Below are 24,908 nucleotides of genomic sequence, written 5' to 3'. Positions count from 1 at the left end.
ATGTAAACAGTGCGCCTCGGGCTGCAGGATCAGCTCATGTTACTCAGTCACATAATAACATAAAGGATGTGGATGATCGTATTGATCCTGCTAATGAGGGCGAGTGTGTGCAGGACGTTCTGTCCCTCACAGTCCAGGAGATCACACGCTGCTTTAGATTCCCACCACACAGTGCATCTGTTTATGAGTGTGTTTGCATTATTTTTGTCAATAATCATATTTACTTTACCTCTAAGGGTAATCCCTCACCATAATCAAGAAATAAAACACCACACAGCAGGATCTTAAACAATTATGTATTGAATGATGGCTTACATATGCAATTTCCAAGACGCTTGGCATACTTTAGTCCTCTCTTTAACATTTGGTAGCCTGACATGTGAGGCATAAGACAGTTATTTAAGCCTGCAGGACACTTCTCTTTATTGGCTCACAGCTGACTTTCAAAAGGAAAAGTGGTCTTTGTGACAAACACTCAGATTTTAAATCCTTTCCTTTACAGCACTGAATGGAATCATTCAAAAATTTCCCAGACAAATTACTTAATTATTTAGTGACACATGTCAATTATAAAATCAGACCTATTTCTGATGTGTAGGGCCGCTGTTATCAAAAAGCTTTGCTTTTTTCTGAATCAGGTGAGAAAAGCCCTACACCCCTCTTAGATCACACTCTACCACAAGGTCTTTCTCCTGTGAGGATAGTGCATGAGGCATATGATATGGCACAAAACAATCTTGACTTGAATTTAACTGCTAATAATGTTTACTGAGTCGTTTTGGGGTTTTGATTCAAGATGGCTTTTTGAGAGCCAAACATATCAGTTGCATCATGCATGGACTTCACTAATGTAAAAAAAAAGAAGAAGAGAGTAAGTGCTGATTCAATGTCCCTGTGCAAGAACAATAACACAAAACACAGTCTATCCCTTTGTCAAGTGACCAGAATGGATTTGCATGCAAAACAATGAGATGGGCTTTACATGTTGAGATAATGGTCTGAGTAAATACACTTCCTTTTCAATCACATGTCCATGTTACCATGAAAGATGACGAAATTGCAATGAAAGAAATGTCACTTCTAATCATACAGCATATTATGCACAAAAAATGGTGGTACGAAAAACCAGAGAAAAATCTTCCGTGGCTCCAAGAGAAAACATGAACAGTTTTTTAGAGAACAAAGTCTACTGATCTCAAAAATGCAACCCATCCACCTCATCCCAGTTGTTCCGACCTGCACTGTACTTTGACAGATCTGTGTAATGAATTACAAAACAGCAACAGCCCTCTGACAAACCACTGCTTCCAGTGAAAGGTTGCAATTCCCCTATACTTAGAGCTTCCACGGGCCCATTTAATATATTATGAAGTCATTCTCTACACCACGTTGTTTTTTATCATAGTCAGAACCACTGAGGAGAGCAACTGTTTCAGTAAAGCTTTAAAAAGCAAGACTACCCTGAGAGAAGGTCTAAAACGTGGGCAAGCTTGCCAGACCAGAACTGGCTTGAATGGGTTTGGTTTATTAAATCTGTACACTCTATTTCAATATAATCAGCACATTTTGTTTCAAGAATGTAAGATATTTTTTTTTTTTAGTAAATGTGTAATATATATCTCTACATAATACAATCCAAGTCCTCTGAACTATGTAGACATGTGCAAGTGTTTACTACCAACTTCAACGATACAGTAAAGGCAAAGACTTGTGGACACTAAGTTAGGATAATGTTGATATTTGAATTTTTCTTGAGTCCTCACAATTATCAAAACTCTAAGTGCTGTAAGTAGTTCATACACGAGGTATTGAATATCTAGTTAACTGTTCTGAGTATAAAATAGAGGCAAAATACATAAAGAACATTTTGCAAGCATGACAAAGAAACTTCTACAGACACAATACACAAGTGGTTAAAGATAATATGAGGGGATACCTGTAACCTTTTGTGTCCTTGAATATAGTCTACTTACAGATTGAGTGTTTTCATATTGATGGGAGGTCATACTGTGTGCATCATGCTCTCAAATACGGTCAGCCCCAAAGGAGGTTCATTTCCAGCTCTGAAGAGTCCTGAAGCTTTTCTTATCAAACTGCTCAGCTTAACAGCATCTCAGTACAAAGAGGTTGAGTTGTTTGATCAACTATACATTTGTCTAGATACAGTAAAAGATGCATTTTGAGAAAGTGCACTCCGTCTGGTGAGGAGGGGCTTCATCGGCTCCCCGTCTCTTCACACAGCAGCATATTCTTTGTAAAAGACTGATTTTGCCTGTTAGAACCTCATCTCCACTCGTCTGGGGCATGACACAAGTATGTTCCCTCCGTTGATTCAAATAAGTGTGGTCATGTTCATGTATAAGAATGAAACGCATGGTCACAGCATGATGTGCATCAACATAATCTGAGGTAAACCAGGTGTCCTGTGTCTTGGCCCGTTACAGTCTGAGAACAAGTGCCTTTAGAGAGTCAGAGAGGTAAGTCTGAAAGAAATCGTGTAAACTTTGCCAGCAGGAGCACAAGGGCCCTAAACTGTAAACCTCAAGGATTATCAAAAAAAAAAAGAAAGAAAACACTAAAAGTTCTTATTAGATTTAACGTTAACTTTTTTCTTGTTTTTTGCAGGGTTTTCAACTTTTTTTCTTTTCTTGTTTTCGCTCAAGTATAATCACAGGTGACTAACTACAGAGGATAACAGGGTCAGGTGAGTACCATGCTACATCAGGTTTAGAGAAGGCTATTGCAGACAATTCTACAACATGTACAACCACATTTTATACGTGTGAGTTACAAATATTTCAAAACATATCACCGAGAAACTAAGTACATACAAGATGTTGAATATTTAGAGTCTTAAAGGACTATCCCTCAGTCAGTAATAGGATTTCATGTTACTTGACTTAAACTGTCCAGTCTTACAGACAAAATCTGAAAAATTGCTATTCAAAAAGTAGCAAATTTGGTCAATGTCTCTTTTCAAATAGTTATAGTGCTTTTAATGGCTTAAGACAGGGGTCTTTTTTTAATCTCACCCAGTGGCAATCTACAGAACTTCAGTGTACATTTTATGACACCATAGCTGCAAAAGTCTTCTTGTCAAGTCCAAAAGGTAAAACAACAGCTTATGCTGTCACATCTATTTCAAAGTAGTATGCATTATCAAAAACAAAAACAAATACACATATATAAATCTTTTTTTTTTTTTAGTTCTTGCAGGGAAGTTAGCCATATGTGAGCTCTGCATTCCTGTTTCCATTGAGTTTACAGTCTGGGAGGACAGGCCTTCAGGAGCCAGGCTCCGTTAAAAGTCTTCCGGAAGATTCTATCTGAGACGCCCCTGTGTGCCGCGAGGGTCATCAGGACTAGGTACAAGTAAAAGGGGGCCTTAAAACTCCCATTCCAGTGTTTCTTCTCGATTGGCTGCTCTCTCTAGCCTGTGGATGATGTTATTAAGGTTGGCCATTTTCTCATTGCGTCTCTGAGAGCTTCTGTTGAGTTTGGGGCCTTGGAATGGAGGGATCTGGTTAGGCTCCAGGCTGTGATTGGTGCTAGTTGAGGGCGGGTTGGGCAGCGAGGGCGATATTGGAGCAGAGGAGGACGGGACGGGGGAGACTGACATCATGAGGCCGGGTGAGGATGCAGCAGAGGGGGAGTTCAGGGAGACTTCCAGGCTGCCGCGGCAGGGTTCCGACGAAGCCTTAAAGCTGACAGGGTCAACAGGTGACTTTCCAGGGTCTTCCCCATCGTGCCGGGACTGACTGGCTCTCTGGGATCCATCTATGGAGACTGCGGCAGGGTAGAGACCTTGAGCTTGGCTGCTCATCCCCTCTTCGTGCCTCAGGCTCTGGTGGCCAGCGATGGAGTCCTCATGCTCGTTTTTCAGCGGCGTGCATTGTACTGCTGCAGAAAAACACTGAACTCTCGATAGTTTCATGGAGCCCTCCTCCCCCTCGTCTTCCCTGTCCAGTGCCTCCTGTTTGACATGAGGAAGTGCTGCGCTGGCGCTCAGAGGAAGGCTGGAGTGGATGTGTCCTGAGGGCTTCAGCAGCCTCCTCTCCTCTCCATCAGAGTGGGGGCTCCGCGTCACTGAGGGGGAGTAGCTGTGCTGCTCGGCATCTGTGTCATTGTCTGGTAGCCCCTCCATCAGCACCTCCCGTCGCATCCTGGACCTGCACACACAAACTGCTTGTTAGACAGGCAAACAATCACCTACAAACAATCATTTACTTTTCTACTTTACACGTCAGGAATTCAGTTAAAACTAAACGTATGGTCGTCATGAAAACAGCCGAGGTAGCCATTAGCCAAGTTTATTGGACTAGCCTGTAGTTGTGGAACCAGTTGATGACAGTGTTGGTTTTGAGGTTGAGCTGGGCGGCCAGTATCTCGATGGTGTTCTGAGAGGGGTAGGGCTCCAGCAGGTAGGCCCTTCTCAAGGCTTCCTTCTCCTCAGCTCCCAGTACCACCCGGACCTTCTTCACCTGGCTGTAGGGGCACAGGTCCAGCGAGACCAGGGCCGGACTCACACACTCGGAGCGAGTACTGGGTGAGTCGCTGTCCGAGCCGGTGCTCAGCAGCCCATACCGCCTTTTCAGATAGGCTGGAGGGAAGACAGTGATTTCTGGCATAAAGAACAAAACACCAAGAATTTCTCAAACCTGAACTGAAATATGTAATAATTATGTCTTTATTATTAGTTTAGTTTTCTGTACACACCTTTCTTCTCCATCTTCTTCATGGCCCTCAGCTTGTCTACATTGTGAGGATCGTTGAGCCACAGCTGCATGCGGACAAATGGCTCCCTGCCTTTCAGACTGAGTTTGTGCCACGGTTTGGGTCTGGAGAGCAGATCTGATACCGAGCCTTGCGTCAGACCCAGGATGGTTTCCCCGAAAAGACGCTGACCTGTAAGGAAAGAAAAATACAGTGAATGTAGGACTTGTGTTTGCATCCCTAAAGGAGCCTCAGCTTATTCCCGAAGGGTAAACTCATACACACCTAGGTTGTTGTCTGTTAGAACCTCCTTGACCTTTTTTGTGATGGCATAGGTGTCCAGCTCGGAAGACATGGCCACCAGCTCCTGGATGCCAAGGGGGTTAGAGGGCTGATGCAAGGCCATGAGGCTGGGGGTGGATTTCCCTCCCTCTGGGTGGGGGGGCAGCCCGAGGCCTAAGCCCTCAGGCTGCTGGTTCTCTTTGCTGCTCTCCAGGGAGAGGCTGACAGGCTCCACCAGGGGACTTGGGTGGCTCTCCGCTGGGCTTGGGGGCGGGGAGGGTGAGGACTGTGCCGTTACTGGGCTTTTATCTGAAGGTAGGAGACATTACAGAAAAATCAACAACCCCTATAGCCTAGATACAGTCATTGCAGAATATTACAAAACTGAAACAAGTTAATTGTTCTATTTTTAAGTTCAAGCAACATCTGAGGTGGGATTTGTTCCTGTGAAGATGAGTGTATATGTTACAAACTGCAGCCTTACCCTGAGCGTGGCCTTGGTTTGTGGGCTGGCTGAGGCTCTGGCCCAGCTGGTCCAGTAACCACAGCTGCATGCGGATGAAGGGCTCCCTGCCTTTTTGGGTCAGCTTGCTCCATGGTTTGGGCCGAGACAGCATGTCACTGACGCTGCCCTGAGAGAGCCCCAGCACCTGCGCCATACAACGACAGGATTACAGTTATAATACTTTGATATAGTAATAAACATACAGATGACAAGTTATCGATTTACTCTCTCCGATTTATTTTCCTGAAAGAAGAAAATCATTTTACTCTTAATGGATGGCTCCGTTGATACACTTACAGATGACAACCACTAGAGGGAAGCAATACACCATTTATATTTATGCAAACTTGTACTCAATGGAGGAGGGAAAAAAATGAATTCACAGATAATTTTAGCTGCAACATTCAGTGTTGATGATTGATTGTGATGTAATTTTCTTAAGAAATATTAGAGGTCATCCATCAACAAGAGACACATTTTCTATTCCTTTTCATTTTTGAACAAGGCAGATACTTAAAATCAACCTTACCACAATAATCAGATTTTACAAAACCACCAAACAACAGTGGGTGATATCTACATGGAGAACACTGTGCTAAAACCTGTTGTCACCCTTTCTCCATGTGAGCAGAGACAACTCATCAAGGATGTCTTGAAAGATTACAACACATCCTAAGAGCTGCAGACGTCTCAGCTGATGGCTCAACACAATATAAATGTGCCAGAAACTGGGGGAAAAAGGTTGGCATAGCTGCTCATTCATACTTACAGAAAAACACCTGAACATTTTGAGAATTATGTTCTGTTTAGAGGTGGTGAAACATGGGACTTCTCAGACGACACAGTTTATAGTATAACTATAAGCTAAAAGCTGTATGAATCTATAAGTGTTTTCAGCATCTTGCCCCTGACACTTCGGCAGTCAGATGGGGAAGACAGGGGATTGAACTGCCGACCTTCTGGTTGGAGGATGACCGCTCTACCCCTCAGTCACAGCCGCCCATTATTACACAACTAAGTTTGGGAAACATGGCCTCTGATTAGTGCCAACCAACTCTAAAAGTGACTGGTCCAGTCATTTTCACATGAGATGTGACAATTATTATCAAATTATAAGAAGCTCTTGGCTTCTGCTATTGCTGTTATTAGGTTAAAAAGAACCAATACATTTTTCATATGGAGGAGTTTGTTTATTGCATATATTGATATAAATCTGTAAATCTGCAAAGAATCCTACTTAGATTACCTTAGTATAGTATTTCATGTTGTCTGAAAATCTGAAACCACATCTAGGATAATGCTTGAAAAGAAAGTTTGAAAAATGTTTTGCATCTGTGGCTTCTTATAAGAGACAAAAGAACTGAATAATATAGTCAAACACCCATTAAAATATTTCCGTATTCAGTTTGTTCCTAACTGCATATCACAATTATTAACTTAAAATTCGTCAGTGTTCTCTTCGCTCTTATCTCTCACTGTGGGGAAATAGGCTTATCATTTGCAGGTTTTGTGTTTGACAGTATGCAAGTGTTAATATGAAGGAGCGACATCTGACCTTTTCACCAAAGATCCTCTGACAGATGCCGTTCTTCGCCAGCTTCTCCTTCACCTGCCTGGTCAGCTCAATGGTGTCCACCTCTCGATACATGTACAACTCATACTGCTCCGGAGTCAGCGGTGGCACGGTCGGCTTGAGGGCGCGAGGGATGTACGCTGGGTAGTAGGATAGGCGCCCAGGGCCAGGTCCTGGGGATTCGCCGCTTACCGATGTATCCGACTCCACCTTCACCTCTACCGGCCGACTGAGCCCCAGCTCGTCCTCAGCAGCAGAGGCCTCCTCGCTGTTGGGGAGAAACTCGCCGTTTTCAAGACGTGGCCATGGCCGAGGCAACGCAGAGGGCCCAGAGGAGGAGGAAGACAAGGAAGGAGAGACGGAATTGAAGGGCAGAGAGCTACCTCCTCCGACTAGCCCCATCGACCCCCGCTCTTGTGACCAGTGCTGATCGAAGTAGGTGCCTACTTCACCGATCTCTGACTTGACTTTGCGGATGATGTTCTGGACAAAGGCGGCGGGGGAGAGCACACTGAGGGGGGTTTGCGGGCTGCTGATGGGGTTGGCCATGCACACGGTAACACAGCCCCCTTCCTCCTGTTTGATGGAGATGGGTAACGGCAGGCCCCTGGAGCGCTCTGGGGGCCCTAGACGTTCCACCTGTGCTCCTGAACTGGCAGTCGAGGCCCTCCCACAGGCCTCCATCTCCATCAGCACATGCTGCTGGGCCTCCATCTCCCTCCTGGCCTGTTCTAAGATGTTCTTTATGGTTTCATCAGAGCCGCTGCCAGCTCCATTACTGCTTCTGCCTGATGAGCTGTTCAGAGATGACTTGCCATCACCTGAACAAGAGAGAGCCACATGTTGACACTGACGCGCACTAAAATATCTTTCCACTTTGTATGCATTATAAAGTAAATAGAGTAATAGATCAAATGTTTAATGAAAATAGTCAACATCATTCTCAATTAAAAAAAAATCAATCAATATGGCTTTAAGCCTTGACTTATGACTCGCAGCTCCATCCTCACCTCCCCTCTGGGACTGGATCTCCTTCTTGGCCTGCTCCAGGATATTCCTAATGGCGTCGTCTGACCCAGTTTCAGGAGTTCGGATGCGCGGAGTGATGCTCCCTGCCACAGAGGGTAACAGAAAGAAATAGAGATAGAGCGAGAGGAGAGAGGAGGGGGGTGAGTGGGATGGTTGATCAGAGAGCAGTTCCAAGGCTTTGCTTTTGACTGGTAGATCAATGGCTGCCTTTGAGCGCGTGCTGTCTGAGGTTGCAGTATACGGGAAGCTCAACTTTCAAAAGCTGTGAATCTAGGGAGAAAACAAAGTTTAAAAGTAACATGGCAGAGGAAGCCGTGAAGAAGTCAAGGATGAGGTCCAAGTAGATTAGAAGGTTTAAACGTACACAGGTCCAAGAGCATCTTCAAAAGACCTTTTTTAGGAAGCCTGGGCAAATACAGTGACGGCTGATTAACCATGTTATCTAAACCTTTATTTGATAGACAACACAAGGGTGAGGGGTAAAGTTTATTATAGTGATGACAACTTGTTAATGCCGAACTACTTGCTGGTTAAAATTAGTTTAACTGTCTCATATTGTCAACAAGAACCATGAAAAGACCAAAACTATGTCCATTAATTCCTATTGTAGGTGGATTTTTTTTTAAATGGGTAACAAATGTATTGTTTCATGTTTAACAAATATTAAATTATCATAGTGGGGCATTTGTGCACAACACAATAAACAACAGTGAATTAACAATTAAACTACACTACAGATACTTTTTATGTAAATAACAAAAAAACTCTTGCCTCACACAATGGCAGCTATATCAAAACTATTATATATTATGGACAGGAAGTCTTTATTGAGCTCTACATATTTCAAAGTAGATATATTATCTATGACTGTTAAAGGGAAAGGTGAATTAATGATATAAGGGAAAGTGGTACACGCACTGTCATGCTTATAAAACCAACAAATATATAATCATTTTGGATCCATTAAATGCATGGATCAATATTTTGTCAGTTTTAGCAGAAAAAAACTTTGTTTCTTTCTAATGGATTTCTGTGATGATTCGAGCCAGTTCTCAGTTCATGGATCGGACTGTAATAATAGAGTGAGATAGTTCAGGCTTTGACCACAAAGGCTGATAAATTCATTGGTTGGTGTTGATCTTTTCATTAAATATAAAAATATAATATAATACGTCGCCAGCTTTATTCTTTAACAGTCATTGGAGATGAATTCAGTGGGTCAATATGTGTGACGTTTCTGACAGTTAATTCACCCCCACTATCAATTTCAAGTCATATGGTGAGGAAGGTGACCTGTTTAAAATTTGAGCAACTGTCATAACCCACGCTACTTCTTCTATTTGTATTATGCTGTAAAGCTGTATACAAGTGTTGAAAGTGGCAATAACTACATAACGACACATTACTTGTTACATAATCTCTAAAAATTGATTCTGAATCTGAATATGCAGCAACTGTAGGCGAGGGAATAGATTTTGGGGATTGAAGCCCTAACCCGAGCCCTACTCTTTCTAGTTTGGCCAATCATGGCCAAGGAGCTTTGATTGCTCACAGTTAAACAGATAGTGTGGAGAGCAAAAGAGGCATAACACATTGACCACAATGCATTGGAGTTTTAATTTATCTGCATTCATATGCAGATATCTTTTCCTAAAGATCGAAAGTTAAAATAACAAAAACACCAACAGAAAGTCTCACTGTGTTTTGTGTGGAGAAACGTTGGACTCATGTGATAAAAGAAACTACATTTTCACAATATTTCCCACCCTGTCATCTCCACTCACCTCTCTGTCGGACCTGGATGGTCCTAAGTGCCAGGATGTTCTGTTCATCGGACAGGAACTGCTTCATCTTAATGAAAGGTTCTTTGCCTTTCACAGTTAGCTTCCTCCAGGGTTTGGGTCTTGCAAGGATCTCACTGACCGAGCCCTGGGAGAGGCCCAGCACATAGTGGCCAAAAACACGCTGGCCAATGTTATGCTTGAGCAGCTGCTCCTTCACCTGGAAGGCAATCTCGGCTGTGTCCAGTTGGTCCTCATCTCCTGCCGTCGAGCTGCCGCTTTCTGAATGGTCGCTGGGCAGGCCGGCGTCAACACTACCTGCCGCTCCAGACCCTTGCGTCGCTGACATGAGGGCGACTTTCGCTGCGTAGAGGGCCGTGGGAAAAGCCATGAGGCCCTCTTTTTTAAAGTGTGGGGAAAGGAGCTGCCTGTGGAGGATGTGGTCTCCTGACTGTCTGTCCCCGGAGCACGGCGACACAGAGAAGGGACGGGGGAGATCGTGGCTGGAAGAGGAGCTGTCCAGGGTGGGGGTGCCGGGGCTGGGGGAGCCACGGCCGTCCACCTGAGAGGAGGACGAGTGGGAGCCGTGCGGTCTCCCGATCTCCCGTCCTGCATCGTCGGACTGGTCCTCATCTGGGGACAGAAAGCACACTGTCATTCTCTAGTCTGCTCAGTTAATGTAAAGAGGTTTAAGTCCGAAAAAAATTGACTCCAGAAATCTATTGAACCTGACCAATGAGAGTCAAGCACTCAGTGAACTATGGAGTGTTCTAACTCTCTACCTCTCTACCTCTTGAAACTCTCTACCTCTTGAAACCCCAAGAGGTATAAACTACTTAAACTAGTTATAGATATTCAACACGAGCGACATTCATTTTACCATTGCTGTGCAAAATCCGAGCCTTGTCCACCAGAAACTTGTGAGATGGAAGAAAGGCCTCTTTATCCAGCAAAAGAGCCTCAGCCTTGGCGGACTGCTATACACACAAACAAACAAACAAAGAAACACAAACACACACACACGCAAATTCACACACACATGCACAAACACACATTCACACAAAAGCTGTTAACTTTCAATGAATGAATTACAGAAGCTTTAGATATTCAGATACTGGATGTAGTATTCTGATGCCTGTTTGAAAGTGCTGGGTGTAGGAGGATGTGTACCTGAGATGAGCCGCCGTTTGCTGAAGCCATCTTCATTACCTTCAGGATACTATGGACAGACACAACATGCCATTAGAGTTCACGTTTTCTCGATTTCAATTGACATTATGAATGAGTAACACGGTTTGTCTACACCAAATGATCACCTGAGTTCTGTTTTAATCTCTTCATAGTCAATCTGGGATTGCAGTTTAGCTTCTAATCTCTGAAATGGAAAAAAAAAGAAATTATTTATTTATTTATATTAATAAGCTTTATCAGAACCACTGAGGAAGCGTCTGTCATGTTCTGTTACTTCTCATTTGTCCGAGAAGCTCACCTCAATAGCTTCTGTTTTATAGGCCAGCTGGCGTTCCAGCTCCATGATCTGATTGGCTGATGTCTCCTGAACTTCCTGCAGCGTGAACTGCAGCCGCTGAATGTTTTCAAGGAGACAGAGGATTTCGCGGTCTTTAGCCAGCAGAGATGCCTCCAGCTGCGAGGGCAACACCTCGCCCTTTTCGTTCTTCTCCTGACGGGGCGAGAGAGGAAATGTGACGGGAGGTGTGAGGGTGAGAGGGAAGAAATATGATGAAGGGAGTGAGGAGGAGAGAAAATTAGGACAGGCAGTGAATCACAACCTCTGCGGTGCTCATGTTATTCAGACAGGTGGAAAGTGAGAGGATTCGACTTTAGCAAAGGCGATGTTGATGAGGTAACAATTAACACTTGGTTCTTCCTTCATGCGATTTAATGTGATAATGAGGAATCAGATAATATTTCTGAACCAATTTAGAACCATTTAACAGCTCTATCCACAGACTTGTTCAGAACAATTGTCTGTCTGTCTTCATTTACATGAGGTAGTCACAATGTGAAAGTGTCATGGGAACTTTTAAATTCCTTGTGTGATCAAGCTGATGAGTATCTTTATGTATTAGCTCATCTTTGCTTTGATAAAAACAGAAAAACAAAGACTGGATGAGTCCAAGTCCTGTCTTGGATGATAGAAAATCATAGAGTTGAACAATCTTATTATGTTGAATTCTGAGTTTCACTCTAAGAAACATCACAACATCACAATACAGTGTTGACATAGCAGGCTAGAAATTGCAAAAAAATAAAAATAATAATATCTTTATATATGTATAGCACTTATCTAAACAAGGTTAAAAAGTGCTTCACAAGATGCATGGCAAATAATACAAATAATAAAATAAAGATAATTAGTGGATGGCGATCCTTACCCAAATAACGGTAGGATTTAAAGAAAAATCTACTTACAAGTAAAAACTCTTACGTAACTAAACTTTTAAAATTTGTTGGTCAGTATGTATGTTTTTCAGTAGGATTAATCAAAAACTACTGAACCGATTTCCATTAAGTTTATGGAGATATTGGTGCATGGTTCAAAGAGAACCAATTACATTCTGGAGCAGAATCCATTATTTAACATGGCGAGACATTCCTTACACTTTGAGGAAATATGCACTGTCCAAGCCCTGTTCTAGTTTTATATATACATTATAATAAGATGCAAAACTAATAAGGAAGACTAAAATATACAGTATTCACCTCTGAAATGTGATGGAGCTGAAGTACAAAGTAGTAATACTGGAAAATCTGAGGGGAACTTATACAAAAAAAAACCTTTATTCTCACACTTACTTAAAAAGTAAATGTTTCCCACATTGTGTCACATTATCCTTACCCTGCTAGTGCCCTCTGCTGGATGGCAGTTCCCCTTGGTGGCACTGGCTAACTGCTCCTTTAGCCTCTCCACTTCCCTCTGAGCCCTTACTGCACTCTGTGCACAGACATGGAATCACAGTGTTACAGTTCTCATACACCAGTCACATCACTCGGCTAATGAGATGATCAAGGTGAGACCATATCCTGTACATAAATCAAAGCGGACGCCCTTGCTCTGAAATGTTTCAGAGCCGAGCAACAACAGAGCAGGGGCCCGAGCAGACAAGTGCAGCCACCGGTTCATTCTGCTGAGGGTGCTGCTTAGTCGGCCCACTTTATTCCCCAAACTGTTTACCTGCTCTGTCACACCCGGCCCGCTAATTAATGATTCGTTTTGAGAACATTTATCTAGGAGCTGCTGGCAGAGAGCAGCAGAGTGAGGAAGAGACTGTGTGGGAGAGGGAGAGAGAGAGAGAGAGAGAGAGAGAGAGAGAGGGAGAGAGAGAGAGAGAGAGAGGGGGAGGGGGAGAGAGGGAGAGAGGGAGGGAGAAGAAAGGAGCAGAACAGAAGAGCTATCACCAGGATAGGAAGCAATCAAGGCAATGAGATAACTAAGAACCCTGGCGTTCAGCGCTCCGGCATCAATCGCGCACGCTAGTCTCCTGTTCTCTGCTGAGTGGAGCCTGCTGCCATAGCGTGCCCACCGACGGGGGATCAAGTTTATACTCGCTAATCACACACACTCAGGGGAGGGAAGGTGTAAGGGGGAGGAGGGGGGGGGGGGGGGGACAGGACGGAGAGTGTCTAATTAAAGCCAGGGCTTGATTACAGGAGTGATTACCTCAACGAAGGAGCATCTCAATCAGAGAGGAGCAGAAGACGCCTGAACTCACCTGGTTTGCTTTCTCAAGATTCGCCATGATGGCATCAACCTCCCCTGCCCTGGAACACAGACATCAAGACAGAGAGACAGGATTACTAAGAAGCAAACACACTGGAGAAAAAACAACAAGCTCAATTATTGCTACTCATCTTGTTAATTTTATAAAATGGTTCAACAAGACACAATAATAAGAGTCATAATAATAATTTAGCCAATTTTAAACCAACTAGCAGCAGTGAGAGGAAACACAAATAATGTGATAATAATGTAACACCTGTGTTGTACATGTTTGTTAGATAATGGAACTCTCATTGTAGCCCTACAGCAGCCATCAAAACATGCAAGTATATTGACATAGCCTTTGTGATCTGTGCACACACCAACTTAAATAATGTATTTGTATTCAAATGGATGTTTATATTGTACTGTACTGTACAGTGTTTGGTCAGTACAGGTAATTTGGATAAAAGAGACAAATTATTGAGGAAAATCAAATCAAATGTATTTATAAATAAAAAAATAACATTATCATTATCATTACCAAATTGTTTGTGAATATAATTTTTTTTTATGGAACATTGGTAAGGTAATGAGAGGTCAACCAGGAGCAGGTCTTGAATTCAGAACTGCTACAGCCTTATGTGTCACACATGTCCTGGTAGACGGCTCTCAGCCAGAAAATCCATACTCTCACACATCAACATCATACTTTGAGCTGTTTATACCACATTAATATCAGTTATGGGAGGATGAATATTATAAAAGTCTCTCAGTGTAACACGTTAATAAAACGACCTCAACAAATGAATACACACCTCTGTAGCTCTGAACAAAAACTGAAAATTAACACAAAATTAGCGAAAATAAAAATTGAGGTCAAGAGTTGACATTTCTCCATGTAAGCACACATCCTTAGAAAATATAAAACCGATTTATTTTCTTTTTTTTAATAGATGCAATCAAATTATCCTGTTATAATTATTTTGCATTGAATTTGTATTCTCAAATTGATATCAAGTCTAGTAACAAATATGGAAATCAGGCTTTAACACGCACCACATGTGAAGTGTGTCTAAAGGCAGTTCATTACAAATCCCAGATACCTGAACCAAAGACATGATCTCTCCATCTTTACTTGTAGCTACACATCTGCTCAATTCATCCGTCCACTCATTGGCCGAGAACAACATTCACACACACTGATTTGTCTCCTCAGTACTCTTCAGAGGTTGAACTCCAACTTGCCTCCATACATTTCACAATCAGAGTAGTCTAATTTAAACAGGAACTCAGCGGGATTATTCATGAGGTTTGTTTGAAGTTCAACAGTTTCCTCTTGCACACATGGGACCTGATTTTCAAAAGGTAGATAAGGTGGAATTAACGAGGATGTTGGGATTGATTTAAATATGCACATAGGGGTTTTTCAAGTTCCAGGACACAGTAGTCCTTTCCACCAAAAGAAAAAAAAATTCAAAGAATACATTACTCTTTTTTCCACCATTCACATTCAATTGACTACATTCTGGCTCTCTCATTTGTACACCTAACCGTTCCCACTGTCTCACTTCCGACTCAAAACAGGATGGTGAAGTACTCTAGAGTAGTACAGCCCTCCAATATTTCTACAGTGAAACGTAGGATCAGTGCGACTCATCTCATCAGTGTCGTGCGTCAGGCCCTGGTTTCAGAGGGTCTCGCTCGTGCCCCGGTCCTATCAATAAGGCCAGGATATATGGCGCCCTGCTGACAGCCAACACTAACAGGTGTCAGCTCCACGTTTAATGAACTTGTGCAGTACGGAAAATGTTTTGTATTGATTAGCTGCTCAGCTGCTCAAGCCGAAGCAGACAAATAGTCTTTCTTATCAACATCGAGGAAACAGTCAGTGAGAGTAATAGAGCTGAGCCCGGTGTTCAGAGGCTCAGGGTCGGGGACAGCTGGAGCTCTGGGTTCAGAGGTGCTACTGTCAGACCAGAGGAATGTGATCAGGATGCACACACACACACCAACACACACACTATGTGACACACCACAGAGCAGGGATGGTCTTTCAAAGCTGGTGCCACACGCAAGAGGTGGGACCGAACTAAAAAGCTGTCCAACCCAACAAAATGGATGGCAGTGGGTCCAGAAACATCAGTTCAATTGTGCCATGGATTAGGCCTGGGAGGAAAATCCATTAGCGGCGGCTGCCTGTGCTCCGGAGCACAACCCAAACAAAGGAGTGTTTGCTTTGAATGTCTATCGACATCCTTCATACAAGCTCAGATTCATTTCAGGCGTGCGGTGGATACATTGCGCTCAAAGACCAGGACAAGGTAGAGTGTTTTCTGAAGCAATCTTTAAATGGAGCAATTCTTCTTGAGGGCTGTCAAGGCCCAGCTGCCGGTGAAGGCAAACACAGACCTCTCTCATCGACCTGCATTAGTGGCTGAGTCACTCTCACTAGCTGCCTTTACAATGGCATTCCTCCGCTCTACACTGGACATGAGTTTATGTGGGAAAAATAATGATGAGCGGTTTTCAGCACCTGAAGAGCTAGAATGTGCATTTCAAGTGCTCAACAACACGCAACTGGGGGGTTTACAAGTTTAAAAACATAGATGGGGTATACAAAGTACCTTAACAGGGGTGTTATAAAATCAGTTGTTACATTTACTTCTTTACTGATAGTAAATGTCTTCTTATCTTTAATTAATTTGAGAATATTTATTTTCAGGTACTCCAATACACATATCAGCCAATATCTGTAATTTCTACTCCATAACATTTTCACAATGTCACATAGATTTTTTATATATTTAAAAGTAAGTAAGTCAGAGTGGAGAGGGAACACCTGCAGCAGCAGATACATCACCGTCAAGACTGATATGGTAGACCCTGCATTAGTGAATAGGCTATACTCTGCAAGTACATTTAATAAACTTGTTAAATGTACTTTAAGTTATTTTCACACTTGTAAATCCTTACATTTACTCAAGTAGAAAAGTCAATGTGGTACTTATACTTGGGTACATTTGTCTATTTATTTCTACTTTTACTTTAGGAAAATGTTTGGGTACTTGCACCACCACTGAATAAAAAGTACTCTTAAAGGTAAAGGTAAAATAAATTCAAAGTGTAAAATCTGAAGTACAGTCTTACTTCTTTGTCATCTCCTCATTGTATTTACACCGCAGGTCCAGCAGCTCTGTATGTGCCGTGTTCAAAGCTGGTGAGACACAAACAAGGGGAATATTAACTTTAAAAGAAATACACACACATGAACTTTGACCTTTGAGAAGCATTTCTGAATTTAACCAATTAGTGTGGGCTCTTATATTTATGTACACAAAGCAGCAGGGTTTTCAGCAGGGGGCACCACACTGCAATTATACACATGCTGGCACTTTAATAGGTTGGAATTAAATGAAACAGCGACGGTATGTGCTGGTGTTTAAACCACTCACATGAATGCAGAACCTTGATGTTCTCGTCGGCCTCTGACAGTCTGTCAGCCGAACTAACGTCAGCCCTCTCCTCCTCCTCCTCCCTGAGAAAGAAACCCAGTCAGTTCCCCACACTACATCATGGCCACAGCTTTAATAAGACAATATGCAGATTCATGTCTTGACAAAACAGAAATTAAAACGTCTGTAAATCCAAACCTCCTCCCACCCAGAAATAACATGTGAGGCAAAGTTCAAACAATAATAAGCACAATGTTTATTGTGTGTTGGGGCCTTTCGTGGGTCACAACCTCTAATAACCACTTGCTCTTGTGAAGTTCTCACTGCAGTCCAAAAACTGACCACATATGAGGGATCCGTCTCTCAAGATGGACAGAAGTGCAATAGGTGCCATGTAATAAGATCAGTTTTATATTCAAATACATTTTTTTCAATATTGTTGTTTAAATTAACATAAGTATACAAACAACTATGTATTGGAAAAATTATGTAGGGTATTAAGGTTGAATCCTTGATAATCGTACATGTCTAATAGAAATAAGAAACTGTGTAGCGCAGCTGTTTCTGGAGGATTACTCATCTCTTTAGTCTTTACTGAACATAAACCTAACATTCGCTATAGTTCTCACCCTCGGTCCTCAGCTGGGTCCCGGTAGTTCTGCTGTGGGGATCCTGGGGCCCCAGGAGCTGGTGTGCTGTTGGGGGTCATAAGGGAGGCTGGAGAACTGGATTCTGGGGCCTCTCCAGCCACTGCTGCCCCTGACACTACAGGATCATCCTCTGGGGGCTCTGCGTGGCAGGAAAAGGTTTGTATGAGCTTAACCACTAGAGCAGAGGTGTTTAAATTAAAGTTCATAGATGGAGAAAGGTCCTCCAGCAAAGGTCCGGAACTACATAATGTCTGAAAAGCGGTAAGATTCAGTGCAATATATATTGAAATGTATCGTCTGTGTTGTCAACACCTGACTGTCAAATCAAAGAAAGTATGATGAGATAATATTTTATGTTTATTGTCAGTTTTCACATTGAACTGGAGGGATTATACCCAAGTGCCTGAATGAAAAATAAATGCTCTATTGTGGGGTCGAGTCAAAAATGTAATGCATAACATGTCACTTTTTTGAATTAGTGCATCTTAAAATTAACTTTAAAATAATAAATAAATATAAGTTTAAACATGAGTTTCGATCTGTCAAACGGCTCCAGAATGCTTTTAAAAATGTGCAGATTCGATTGGCTTGGTGGCATCACGTGGGATGATTTATAAGAGATGCCATTGGCCTGGGAGTTTCCTGGGCCCTTAAACCAGAGCCGTACAGGATGGAAACACATACAGTAGCAGCAACTTCAGGTCTGCATTAGAAAAACATAAGCGTGCAAGTAGTATTGCTCTTCATTGTGTACAGTTTTGACCTGACCTGTCTTTTCAAGGCACTCCAAGTGTTTCTTCCAGTGCCCGCTGATCTCTCGCACCAGGGCCTCACTGTCCGGGGCCACGCTCTGAAGATGCTGCAGCCTTTCCTCCAGGGTGTGTGAGGCCTCCAGCACAGGAGCTGGATCTGTGACAACAGACAAAAACAAATCTCTGAGGAAAAAAAACTACTAAGATCCACATGATATCCAGACACTCCTACTTTTCAAAAAAAGCAAAATAGCTGTTTTACTGTGTGCGCTGCCTGTAAAGCACTTTACAGAGTTTTCTGCATCGCAGCTTCAACAGAGGCAGACTATTCCGCTGAGACTTGTTTCCAAAGAGTGACTCTTAGACTTTCCACACTCCTTTGAAAATTTCACAGGCTGGACCGAATGACACAAGTTCTGTCCCGACCCTTCACATGTTCAGAAATCTAATCTAATGAGTCTGCTCACATGCTGGTGAATGAGAACGAAGACAAAAGGACTTCCGTGAGTATGTGACACAGTCTTGAGTCCCGAGTATACACCTAGGCAAAGTGTAGAAAAAGTCTGCTCCTGAAAAGGGAGCAAAAAAAAAAAAGCGGGATTCTTTAACACAACAGAGGAGCTGTTTTGCAATGCATGCGCGGCAGCACTGGGCCCATGGGGCCAACTAGGAGGCTGTTTCTCAGCTAACAAGTCTCCTCTGTATCATTTGATCATTTAAATTATTATGCCAGGAATTCTCAGGAGGCAGCTCGGCACTCCACATCACAGGGCTGTTTTTAATCTTCCCCTTCCCTTTCTTCCCCTCCCGAAAAGTTCAACAGCTCAGAGAGAGAGAGCTGCTCCTGTTGTGTACCTGCCTGCTGAACACCAAAGGAGGTGACTTCTAGTGCCAAAGCACAGAGAGGGAAGCTCAGGGGAGCTCCTTGACAAGGGGGGAGGCAAGATGTAGAGCCACGCGCGCACACACACTCACACACACTCAGTAACACACACACACGCAGCCCTTCAAAACTCTTAAAGAGGAGGAAAATCGCTGCTTTGCTGCACAAACTTTTCTCCCACAGCTTTCATCCACTCATCTTAGACTTCTGTGTGGAACCCAATTGGATCCCTTCTTCAGTATGGGCACTGACTGAAGTGGCTTTTCATAAGAAGTTGGAGCCACAGACGTTTATACTTTGCCAGATGTCACTGAGAGAATGCAAACTTGGAGGCGACAGGCCACAAAAATAAACGCTCATCAGAGAGCCAAAACTTCTGCAAAGTGCAATTTGTTGAAATCCTGGCCGTGCATTGCAGCTCGCCATATCTGCATTTTCATCAGACAAAACATTTTGGGCCATTTAATTGATTGGGCTATTTTTCCCAGGCCCGTTTACAGTCGAGCAATGTCGGCATTCATTGTTACACCAACTGCAGAGATATTGCATCAGTCACAAGGGACATCACTATTAAGAGCACAGCTCTTCTAAGACAAACAGGATGACTTAAAGCACTGCTATTCCATCGACCCACTGTCACAGAAATCACTTTATCAGCCTCTTTCCCATATATCCTTTCAACTTTTAATGATCAAAGGACAGAGATTATAGTAAGGGATCTCTCACACATGGACAAGCCAGGATTATCAATCAGTGGCAGGGGAGGAAAGTCAAGTCAAATTTAAAGTGAAGGGATATAACTTAAGACAGTACACAAATTTAACCCCCATCAAAGTAGAGCAGCAGGGATACTCTCCAAGGGCCCGGGATCTACTGTTACTGATGGGGAGTCCACAAAGACCACGGATAACTTTGGAATATAGAGCTAATTGATGAAGCTAATAAGGAGCACCTAGTCTTCATCCTTTTAGTGCAGCCCTGATGCCGCAACCGCCAGATAAAACCGGGAATGGACGAGGAATTCAACTCCGACCCGACCGCTCACACTCCTGTTAATCAAGAAGTATAACACAGCTGACGAGGCATTATGTACGTCGAGTGAGTCACATCACTCCTGGTGCAAATAAACGCTTCAGTTTTTAATTCATCCCTTATCTTAATTACGGATGATTGGATGCCTGCTCTGAGGTCATGATAACTGATTGGGCAACAGCAGCTCGTTTAAGCTAATAAATCACAGGACATTTAATACATCATCATCATATCGGCCGAAACGCGGGCCCTGGTCTCAATGTGAAAACATGAAACGTATCTGTTCACTCGCAATAAGAAGCTGTTTGCCATTAAAGAATAATTCAGCTTTATTAAAACCTGAGTCATATTTTTATTTTGACCATTACCATAATTTCTGCCATCATAAGACCATATTGCCAAAGTACTGAGGTATGGGAAGGTGTAAAAAGCATATCATCATATCTGCAATGTCTCTATTATAATTCCACATTGCACAGAAAAACAGGACAGAAGCAGGGACTTTGAAAACTGTGCTGGATGTTTACGACTGACACAGGATAGGGACAACTTTTATTCTTCACCTTTGTTTCTCTTCCAGGTTTGACTAACCAGGGGATCTTTACAACCTGGGTTGAGTGTCTGTCTGTGTGGCTTGGTCCATTGTGACATTGAAAGTGTTTTTAGCAATGTCACCAAGTTCCAGGGTCACAAATGACTTGGAAATTATAGTGCTATTCATCATTGGAGGAGACTAGATTATACTGTATTTATAATCATATTTTATAAGTGCAGAATTCTTATTGAAAAATATAAATGAAAACAATTCTGACATTAGTTTGTTGTAATTTTAACATTTTAAATTCACGATCCTTTAATTTCCTCCTGCTGTTTAAAAAAAAAGTATAATTAAAAGATATAAGATGATGTGTCTTATATACTTAATATCTATTGTGATCTATAAGTCAATGGACTGATCAAGATCCCAGACTGTATGTATGGAAACTGGAAGAAGTTAATGTGGAAGAGATGTTTGGAAAAGCGCTCTCTGCAAAACTGCAAAAAAATAACATCCAGCTTGTGATGATCTCTCCCTTGCAAATGGCTAATAAAAGTTAACCACGGCTTTTAATTGTTTTCACAGAGTCTCAGCTACATTGATATTGAGTTTCATCACTTTGGCTAAGGGATAATGAGGCTGCCACCCTGTAGCTGCTTCCTTGTGGTCACTGCGTTGCTGTTTCTGTGATGTTGCACATCTGAGAGTGCGAGGCAGCGACTCTGTCTGGGTGAGCCTGAGCCAAAGCCTGTCAGAAGCCTGGGTCAGCTCGGGGGACCACGGGTGGCACAGTGGAGGACGGTGCACAGGTTCAGGATGTGTGTCTAGGTGGGTAAAGGTGGACCAGGGCAGCGCGCGCCAAGACAAGCAGGTGTGTCGGGGCGGTCCGTCTTGGCCCTGTCAGCGATACACCATCATTAGGCGGTGTGGGCGCAGCAGGGTGCACCATTATGTCTCCCTGGGCCCTGTGTAATTACGCTCTGACATAATTAACCCAGCAAGCCCATTAGCCAAGCATTGGCTGGCTGAAGAGAGAAAAAAAAGCCATAATTATTTGTTGTGCGCATGTTAATGAGGCCAGCTGTGTTCCCATCATACAACACGAACAAATTAATTTACAAGGCTGTGCTCCAAGGTTTTTTTCTTTTCATTCAAAACAGTCTTGTTTTTTTTCCTCTGAGTGGACTTCAAGGTCCATAAACATGCTCCTCCGCTGCTGCAACACACAGTAACACTGCTGTAATATTGTTGTCAAGGACCAAAACTAGGTTGAGAGAACACTTTACTTTCACCTTCACAGACAATGTAAGTGATATAAGGTTTGTAGGATAAATTGCTGCCTCTTTTCTTCCACCAGTCAAGGATTAGTTTTGAAAAAGAAAAAAAAAACACAGAGAGACTGCTTGCAACAAATTCATAAACATGACTTTTCTGTTTGTGGTGCGTTTTAAACCAACGCGCATTTGATATTCAGGTAGCGAACTAAAGTCTCACTTTACTTTGATGTGGCAGATGGAGTGAGAAGATACTAAAATAAAAAAGATGGGTGGAATGACGAGAAAAAGAAATGATTGGGGGAAGCAGCAGCTTTTGTGTGCGAACAAAACAAACTTCTTAACCTGTTCTTTTTCATTGCCGTTCCGCGTCTTTGTGTGACAGACTGAAGGACGGAGGAGGAATGACATCAATACCGAGTCGTTTTAAAGTTCGGAACAAAGAGTGGAGCCGCAGATAGATAGTATTTAAAATTAACCTGAGATTCTGTGACGAAGACATTCAAACAAAACTACACCTGAAATTATACAAAAATAAAACAACCCGTCTGCCATTCGTACATATAACACATGTAAGACAAATCACTAGCAATTAACATCATGAAAAACACCAGTCTATTGTCTTTAGTTTTAAATCCCATGGTTCAAACACTCGCGTGTACACACACACACACACACACACACACACACACACACATTCCTCCACACAGGCACACAGCTTCTGTCTTTTAAGAGCACACTCTCCCATGGTCCCTCTGGGGTCTCCTACTCCACAGGGATCAGTTGGAGAGGCCCGGCTCTTTTATGAACATAATGCATTATTAAGCACCTCAAACATCTCCTGGGCCTTTGTTTATTACTGCTCTTATTAATCACTTGTGCATAATCTCGTCCCGCCCAGAGAGCTTTCATTTTCCATCACATTTTATACGCCCTTATTTTCCGACAGACTGCCACAAATGCACACAACACTCCTCCTTTGCTCTCATCCTGACTGAAGGTACTTAGCTGCACAATTACAATAAAGCCAGCCCGCTGTGCCTTGCAGGCCTCTCTCTCGATGGTGCTTGCTTATGTATATGGAGGGTTGAAGAAGGACAGCTATTCTTTATGCATCTGAATGACTCTGAATTACTAAGGTCAGAGTGTTCTGTTCAGATAATCTTATAGCCGAGGGAAACATCTGATGTGAGTATATGTGGCACTTACAACCATCTCATGACACAAGGAGACACGTGACTTAATGTCACAAAAAGCTGCTCGTAATTGTCCTCGGCTCTACAGTACCAGTGGTCACCACAGGCAAGCACTGTTGTCATAATATTTTCTGCTAACGCACACACACACACACACACAGACTCACACCTCAGACATGCCTTAGGCCTGTCGCGCACACTCATTCACACACGCACTTAGAGGTGTATTCAGATCAGAATCTTCACAAACTCTCAGTGAGCTCCGCGCTCAGATAAAAGGGACTGTGTTCTAAAGGAGAGAGGGAGCGAGGTGGATCCTGAGGGATGAGTGTGTGTACTGAGAGGAGGCGAGGAAGAGCAAACACCTGGAGCATCAGTCTCAGGGCTACGCCCCTGGCGACAGGGCCTCACTGCTCTCACAGAGGTGGCAACAAACGCAGACGTTCAAACGCCACTCTTGCTCGCTCGCACACACTCTCACACACTCCAGCAGAGAAGAGCGAGAAGGAGACGGCGGCAAGAAGGAGAGGAAGAAAAAAGACAAGGGGGGAAGTGAGGTGCATCTCCGGGAAAACCGATGAATTCGGGCAGAAGCTGCCACTGTTTTTCAGCGTTCAGTGATCAGGACGTGTTTATCTGCACTGATCAAAACCGTGCGGAGGTGATATAAACATTGTTAGGGAAATACTGTTAGCAGACCTCTTTCAAGATTCAGACTGGGTAGGAGTTACAGTACACAGCATGGGGAGATGTCACAGGTAAATCAAAATAAAGAACGCTAATGAAACACTCTGGTGGATTGACACGTTGGCTTAGGGGCCTCATGAAAGGGAAAAAGAAGAGAAGGAATAAAAAAACACTTCAATCACTCGCATCAAGAAGTTATTTCTGCTCTGAGTTTACTGTTGCATGCAAGTTGCCATTGAGCAGGAGCATGATCTTAAGCGTAACATTATCATACCAGAATCTCTCATATCTAATGGATATGTTATTCGTATTCAATAGTAGTCAGAGCAAAGTGGATAACTGATATGTGACCAGATGTTAATGATAGCCAGATACAACAGGTCACATATTGAGCTGCCGCCGCGTGTGCCTCCCCCTCTTTCACGTTTTGCATTCATTAACTCTGTCGTTGGCCTGCTCTGATTGGACCAACAGCCTTAGTGTCGCCACATAAATGAGCACACACACACACACACACACACACACACACACACACACACACACACACTCTCACACTCACTCACACAGAGGCATTTTCAAATGAAATAATAGAAGGGAAAAACTTCCTGCAATGAATAGTAATAACTGCATTAAGATTAACGAGCACTGCGTGTAAAGAATAATTGCATCTGTCAAAAGATTAAAAATACATGAGCTGTAGCGTTTGTTGGGGGAATGGTGGGAAAGCTCACTGTTGTGTTTGAGGGGCAGAGAGAAATGAAGTGGGGCCACAGCCAAATGACTGTCCTCCGGCGTACCTGGAGTCATCCATTCTAGCAAGGGGTGGGCAGGCGAGAG

At 43.0% G+C, this 24,908-nt stretch overlaps 1 protein-coding gene across 1 annotated transcript in view; it reads right to left on the bottom strand.

The window, feature by feature from the left end:
* Positions 1 to 282: 282 nt before the first annotated feature.
* cux2b (cut-like homeobox 2b) overlaps positions 283 to 24,908 on the bottom strand; it is a 67,257-nt gene continuing 42,631 nt past the window's right edge. Inside the window, exons 5-22 of the mRNA XM_062381146.1 lie at positions 18,478 to 18,618; positions 17,689 to 17,848; positions 17,060 to 17,142; positions 16,755 to 16,821; positions 13,618 to 13,666; positions 12,744 to 12,839; positions 11,373 to 11,564; positions 11,200 to 11,258; positions 11,054 to 11,102; positions 10,764 to 10,860; positions 9,887 to 10,516; positions 8,084 to 8,185; positions 7,056 to 7,894; positions 5,480 to 5,645; positions 4,999 to 5,304; positions 4,717 to 4,905; positions 4,324 to 4,600; positions 283 to 4,169 (exon numbers count right to left, since the gene is read on the bottom strand). Coding sequence (XP_062237130.1) covers positions 3,386 to 4,169; positions 4,324 to 4,600; positions 4,717 to 4,905; positions 4,999 to 5,304; positions 5,480 to 5,645; positions 7,056 to 7,894; positions 8,084 to 8,185; positions 9,887 to 10,516; positions 10,764 to 10,860; positions 11,054 to 11,102; positions 11,200 to 11,258; positions 11,373 to 11,564; positions 12,744 to 12,839; positions 13,618 to 13,666; positions 16,755 to 16,821; positions 17,060 to 17,142; positions 17,689 to 17,848; positions 18,478 to 18,618 — 4,286 coding nt within the window. The 3' untranslated portion in view covers positions 283 to 3,385. The remainder of the gene's footprint in view (positions 4,170 to 4,323; positions 4,601 to 4,716; positions 4,906 to 4,998; positions 5,305 to 5,479; positions 5,646 to 7,055; positions 7,895 to 8,083; positions 8,186 to 9,886; positions 10,517 to 10,763; positions 10,861 to 11,053; positions 11,103 to 11,199; positions 11,259 to 11,372; positions 11,565 to 12,743; positions 12,840 to 13,617; positions 13,667 to 16,754; positions 16,822 to 17,059; positions 17,143 to 17,688; positions 17,849 to 18,477; positions 18,619 to 24,908) is intronic.

This window comes from Platichthys flesus, chromosome 3 (genome assembly GCF_949316205.1).
Source record: "Platichthys flesus chromosome 3, fPlaFle2.1, whole genome shotgun sequence".
In the NCBI taxonomy this organism is placed as follows: Eukaryota; Metazoa; Chordata; class Actinopteri; order Pleuronectiformes; family Pleuronectidae; genus Platichthys; species Platichthys flesus.
This window is presented reverse-complemented; position numbering and strand designations above follow the sequence as displayed.